General features: G+C 50.7%; 1 protein-coding gene across 4 annotated transcripts in view; it reads right to left on the bottom strand.

Annotated features, from left to right (window-relative positions):
- Window positions 1–1555: 1555 nt before the first annotated feature.
- Window positions 1556–6873, bottom strand: part of vars1 (valyl-tRNA synthetase 1) — a 34038-nt gene continuing 28720 nt past the window's right edge. For all 4 annotated transcript variants that reach the window (XM_043686868.1, XM_043686867.1, XM_043686865.1 and 1 more), the window contains exons 14-17: window positions 6134–6224; window positions 3256–3380; window positions 1931–2034; window positions 1556–1718 (exon numbers count right to left, since the gene is read on the bottom strand). In XM_043686868.1, the coding sequence (XP_043542803.1) occupies window positions 1556–1718; window positions 1931–2034; window positions 3256–3380; window positions 6134–6224 (483 nt within the window). The remainder of the gene's footprint in view (window positions 1719–1930; window positions 2035–3255; window positions 3381–6133; window positions 6225–6873) is intronic.

Genomic DNA, 6873 nt, shown 5'->3' on the forward strand with positions numbered 1-6873 from the left:
CGAGAGTTGGGGGAGGGGGTGGGGCGTGTCGGGAAAACAAGGCGGCTTTAAAATCATGGAATAGCAAAACCACTGGTCAGACATATCATCAGCTAACCAGGAGCCGGAGAAACAAAACCACGACATCCGGTGGATTATCTCCAACTTCGAGCTGCATTTCAGGACAAATGCAGCAGGTTGCATCACTTGTCCCATTTCCAATCCACAACTGAGCTGAAGGTCACAGTGTAAGGGCAGTAATATTCCAGCTTTGAGCTTTGTGTGATGGACCCTCCTTAGCTGTCCCCTCACCAGTGTGCGGACAGAGTACTCAGGCGGATGGCTTTTTCCATGTGGAAGTGTGTGCCGGATATCCTGAAAAAGACTTTTGTTGTTAACCTATTCCTGTTTCCTTGTGTTAATGCAGAGGTGTCTAGGTTTATTATAGCCTTCCCTCTGTGTTGTGGTTTTCACCTTGTGGAATGCCGAGATCTCAAGTCGGAATTAGAGTCAAAGAGTGATCCAAAAGATACCCTCTGCATGGATATACAGACATAAACCAGGCTTACCCTACATTTCCCACAACCTAGTCCACTGCATTCGCTGCTCACAATCTGGTCTCCTCTACACTGGGCGAAACAAAGCACTGACTGGGTGACCACTTTGCAGAACACTTTCCCGCCTCAGGCAACTGTCCATGTGGAGTTTGCACATTCTCCCTGTGTCTGCGTGGGTTTCCTCTGGGTGCTCCGGTTTCCTCCCACAGTCCAAAACAAAACGTGCAGTTGAGGTGAATTGGCCTTGCTAAATTGTCCGTAGTGTTAGGTGAAAGGGTAAATGTAGGGGAATGGGTCTGGGTGGGTTGCTCTTCGGCGGGGCGGTGTGGACTTGTTGGGCCGAAGGGCCTGTTTCCACACTGTAGGGAATCTAATCTAATCTAATCTAAAAAAATCCTACATTCCGCCCACAAAAACATCGGGAGGCTCACTGAAGATGTTACCTAGTATGGTGACGAAACGTCTGGAAGTGAACCTTCCAGCTCAGCAAGCAAACCTACATCCAGAACTTCAACCTGAGTTACAAATCTTCTCCAAACTCTCTGAGCTCTGCCATGTCCTAACCCCAATTCCTGCACACGAGGATTTGTTACCACACAGACTGCTATTACACACAACCCATTAACAGCCACTAACAGTCCCCAATTATAGCTATTCACCCTCTGAAACTATCCACTCCCTTGTCTGCCCAACCGTTTCTCTCTCTCTTTAGGCTCTATCCCCATCTATCGTTTATTCCTTTCCCGCTCCCTCCATGCTTAAAACCATTGCCATGGCAACCATCCGTTCTGAGGAAGGGTCAGTGGACCCAAAACGTTAACTCTGATTTCTGTCCCCAGACGCTGCTAAGCTTTTCCAGCAATCTCTGTTTCCGTTCCTGATCGGCAGTATCAGCCGTTCTCTCGGTTTTTATCTGGAGATAAAACCTGCGAGTGTGTTCCACCCAGATTGAGGGAAGGCGTATTTTGCTGTGCTTCTAACCTGTCAGAACCAGCCTGGTGCAGCGCCCAGCGCAGTGCCTACCTGATGTTATCCATCCAATTAAACCAAGTCTTGAGGTGATTCTCGGGGATGATTTTCAAATCTCCATTCCGTACCGCGTCGGCCGCCATTTTCGCCATTTCGTCACAACGCACGTACCACTGGGGTTTCAGCAGAGGTTCCACAATGTCTTTGGAACGACTGAAAAGGGAAGAGACACAGACAGAGCACTCCAGCTTACTGACTTCCAGGTGCAGCTCTCCGCCAGGGCAGGTTACAAAAACAAAAAACCCAACATCCTGGCTGGCCATTAACTGCTGCGACCCAAGCTGTTTCCAAACATGTCCCGGGTAGATTCGGGGGTGACGGAGTGGTGCCACCCTGCAGCAGTAAACCTGGCATGTGCTCCTTACCTGCAGACTGGTACCACCATGGGATTGTCCTTCACTTCTCTGAAGAGGCCTCTCTGTACCAACGCGTCCAGGACAGCCTTCCGAGCATCAAACCGCTTCATTCCCTGTGGGGGAGGGAGAAAAACCTCACGTCATTCACAAACATCAAGCGTGGGTTCACCTGTCCCTGTCCTGGGAGGGTTGGACAGGGGGACAGTGATTAGGAAGCTTTACTCTGTATCTTAACCCCGTGCTCTCCCTAGCCTGGGAGTGTTTAATGGGGAGATGGTGTAGAGAGAGCTTTACTCTGTACCTAACCCCGTGCTGTCCCTGTCCTGGGAGGGTTTGATGGGGCACAGTGTAGAGGGAGCTTTACTCTGTATCTAACCCCGTGCTCTCCCAATCCTTGGAGTGTTTGAGAGTTGGGAGCAGTCACTAAATGAGATAAACGTAGTTGGGCTAAAATGGAAAGTCCCTTTTTGAAACAGCATTATGACAGGAAAAATAGCAGGTAATGGAGAGACAATATAAAATGGGAAGGGGGGGGCAATATTAAAAGGGGTGGGGCAGGAGCAGGGGGAGTTGGGGGTAAATGTGCACCGATCATTGAAGGTGGTGGGACAGGTAGAGGGGGCAGTGGATAAAGCACAGTGTCCTCGGGTTTATTAACAGGGGCACAGAGTCCAAGAGCAAGGGGCTGATGCTGAACGTGTCCCAGCCCCTTGTTAGACCCCAGCTGGAGTACTGTGTCCAGGTGTGGGCCCCACATTATCGGAAAGATGGGGAACGCGTCGGAGAGAGGGCAGGAGCGATTTACAAGAACGGATCCAGGGATGGGGAAAGGTCAGCGATGAGGAGAGATTGAAGAGGTTGGGAATGTTCTCTCTGGGAGAGAAGGCGGCTGGGAGAGGGAGATCTGAGAGAGGTTTTCAAAATCCCGAGTGGGGAGGGAAACTGGACAGAGGAGAGAGGGAGAAGCTGTTCCCACTCGGAAAAGGAACAGGAGCGAGAGGGGGGTAGATTTAAAGGGATGTACAAATGGAGGGAGGGTGAAGTGAGGGAGAGAGTTTCTCACCCAGTGGGTAGTGAGGGTGTGGAATGTACTGCCTGGGAATGGAGAGGGGGGGGGCAGGTTCAACTGAGGCATTCCAGAGGGACAGAGGATAGAAATGGGGGAGTGGGGAGTGTGTGTGATAGGGGTAAAGGGCAGGAGATAGGGCCCTGGGAAACGATGTTCGTTTGGAGAGATCGTGCAGGAATGATGGGCTGTTTGTGTGTTGTGTCTTTCCTGTGACTCAGTAACTGTGCTGCCGCGAATTAGAAAATCCCGGTGGGACGGCACTTACCAAAAACGGTTCTGGGACGTTGATGAGACAGCCATTATTGTCCATGATGTTTACAAATTCAAGGTTGTGTCTCAAGCCCACTTCATAATCGTTCTGGTCATGAGCTGGCGTGATCTTTACGGCCCCTGGGTTGTATATAAAGAAAGGAAAGGACAAAAGGGTGACATTACAAACAGTCTGACAGCTGCCTGACTACTCCTCCCAGTAGGTCAACCGCAAATCGGCAACACCGGGAGAGATCTGCCCACCTGCACTTTGTCACAAACATGAGGAACAGCCTGCTCTCCATCCAGAGACTAGCGTTCTGTCAGACACAGCTGGGAAAGCCAAACATCAAATAAAAACACCGAGGTACATACTGTCCTCAGGGTGAGGGGCTTTGTAATTTTTAAAAAATTAATTCACGGGATCTCGGTAAATTAACAAACATTTTTAATCATTCATTCACAGAATGTGGGCATCGCTGGTTATAGAAACATAGAAGATAGGAGCAGGAGGCGGCCATTCGGCCCTTCCAGCCTGCTCTGCTATTCATCACGATCATGGCTGATCGTCCAACTCAAAAGCCTAATCCTGCTTTCTCCCCATCACTTTTGACCCCATTCACCCCCAAGTGCTATATCCAGCTGCTTTGTGAAGACTTTCGATGATTTGGCATCAGCTACTTAAGAGTCATAGAGAAGCACAGCACAGAAACAGACCCTTCCGTCCAACCCGTCCATGCCGATCAGATATCTCAACCCAATCTAATCCCACCCTCCAAACCCTTCCTATTCATATACCCAGCCAGATGCCTCTTAAATGTTGCAATTGTACCAGCCTCCACCACTTCCTCTGGCAGCTCATTCCATACATGCACCATCCTCTGCGTGAAAAAGTTGCTCCTTAGATCTCTTTTATATCTTTCCCCTCTCACCCTAAACCTGTGCCCTCTAGTTCTGGACTCCCCAATCCCAGGGAAAAGACCTTGCCCATGAATTCCACAGGCTCACCACTCTCTGGGTGAAGCAATCTCTCCTCATCTCTGTCCTATGTGATCCACCCCAAATCCTCAGACAATGATTCCTGGTTCTGGATGCACCCACCCTCAGGAACACCTGCATCTACCCCATCTCGTCCTGTTCGAGTTTTAGAAGTCTCTATGAGATCCCTCCTCGTCCATCTGAACTCCAGCAAAAACAATCCTAAGATTAGATTCCCTACAGTGTGGAAACAGGCCCTTCGGCCCAACAAGTCCACACTGACCCTCCAAATAGTAACCCATCCAGACCCATTTCCCTCTGACTAATCCACCTAACACTACGGACAATTTAGCATGGCCCATTCACCTCACCTGCACATCTTTGGACTGTGGGAGGAAACCGGAGCACCCAGAGGAAACCCACACAGACACGGGGAGAATGTGCAAACTCCACACAGACAGTCACCCGAGGGTGGAATCAAACCCGGGTCCCTGGTGCTGTGAGGCAGCAGTGCGAACCACTGAGCCACCGTGCCGCACCGTAACCTAGTCAATCTCTTCTTGTGCGTCAGTCCCGACAACCCCAGAACCAGCCTGGGAAATCTTCCCTGCACTCCCGCATTTATTGGCCAGGGGTCATTTCAGAGTCAACCGCGTCCCTGTGGGTTTGGAGTCACGTGCAGACCAGACCAGTTAAGATTTCCTTCCACGAAAGGACATGGGTGACCCAGAGGGAATTTTCACCATCTTCCTGAAGGCTGAACTGCAAAGGAATTGCGGCTGCTCTGGAAGTTGGATAGGCGGAGGGACGATTCAGTAACCGTGACAGAGACAAGGCAGGTAGTGTTTAAGGTCGAGATGTATGCTGTCAGCCTACTGGGTTCTAGATCGGAGTGGTGCTGGAAAAGCACAGCTGGTCAGGCAGCATCCGAGGAGCAGGAAAATTGACGTTTTGGGCAAAAGCCCTTCATCAGGAATAGAGGCAGAGAGCCTGCAGGGTGGAGAGATCAATTGCTCCCTTATGTTAAAATGATGCAATACCACCCTCTCCTGGCCTGCACGTGCCACTGCACAGGGGCTGATGGAGATGAAAATCATCTCATTTATCTCTCCACCCTGGAGACTCCCTGCCTCTATTCCTGATGAAGGGCTTTTGCCTGAAACGTCGATTTTCCTGCTCCTCGGATGCTGCCTGAGCTGCTGTGCTTTTCCAGCACCACTCTGATCTAGAATCTGGTTTCCAGCATCTGCAGCCCTTGTTTTTACCCTGTCAGCCTACTGGTGACAATCGACCCTCTCGGGAAACCTTGCTCCAAACAGATTGCCTGCTCATATTGCTGTTAGTGGGAGTTTGCTGTACACACACACACACTTCCTCCTCCTCCTCCCCCCCTCCCCATGTGGTGGGGCTACAGAGCTTAGATCTGATCTGTTGTTTGTGGGGTCACTTACATCTGTCTATCACTTGCTACTTATGTTGTTTGGCACAAAAGTAGTCCTGTTTGGTAGCTTCACCAGGTTGACACTTTACTTTTTAGGTATGCTTAGTGCTGTGCCTGTATGCCCTCCTGCACTCCATTGAACCAGGGTAGATTCCCTGGCTTGATGGTAGTGGCTGAGTGGGGAATATGCTGGGCCATGAGGTTGTAGATTGTACTGGAGTACAATTCTGCAGGTACTGTTCCCGTTGCAATACACTGATCTATTCCTCTAGCACTTCTCACATGTCCACTCCCCTCTACACACACACACACACACACACACACACACACACACTTCCTCCTCCTCCTCCTCCTCCTCCTCCACACACACACACACACACACACACATGCTGCGAGAGGGGACCATGCCTACAGACGGCGCTACAGAAATCCAAGTCCTGCCTCCCCCCCTTCAGGGGGACCCTGGGGACCGTACCTGTTCCAAAACTCATGTCCACAAACTCATCGAAGACGATGGCCATTTTCCGGTCACAGAAAGGGTGGATGACGAACTTCCCTTTCAGATTCTACAGGGCAGAGAGCGAAACCAAACTTCACTCTAGGTTTACAAGAGACGCGGTGAGCTGTGCCGGTGAGTTTCAAATTCCCGAACATGAAGCCATTCCCCAGCTCGTTACCCCATTCCTACACACACTCTCACACTCAAAACCAGGTCGGGGCGGGGTGGGGTAGGTCAGACTGAGTGGGAGAAACTGGCTCCTTGGGACAAAGATTTGAGAGATTTGGCTAAAAACTAAAACAAAGTGAATTGTCGGGTTTCAATGTCCAAAAGGGTGGGGCGAGACAATTCAGTGGGTGGCAAGGTGACTCAGTGGTTAGCCTTACAGCACCAGGACCTGGGGTCAATTCCAGTCTCGGGCGACTGTCTGTGTGGAGTTTGCACATTCTCCCTGTGTCTGCGTGGGTTTCCTCCCACAATCCAAAGATGTGGTCAGGGTGGATTGGCCATGGGAAATTGTCCCATAGTGCCCAGGGATGTGCAGGTTAGGGTGGATTGGCCATGGGACATTGTCCCATAATGCCCAGGGATGTGCAGGTTAGGGTGGATTGGCCATGGGAAATTGTCCCATAGTGCCCAGGGATGTGCAGGTTAGGGTGGATTGGCCGTGGGAAATTGTCCCATAGTGCCCAGGGATGTGCAGGTTACGGTGGATT

This window comes from Chiloscyllium plagiosum, unplaced genomic scaffold (genome assembly GCF_004010195.1).
Source record: "Chiloscyllium plagiosum isolate BGI_BamShark_2017 unplaced genomic scaffold, ASM401019v2 scaf_53, whole genome shotgun sequence".
NCBI classification, from domain to species: domain Eukaryota; kingdom Metazoa; phylum Chordata; class Chondrichthyes; order Orectolobiformes; family Hemiscylliidae; genus Chiloscyllium; species Chiloscyllium plagiosum.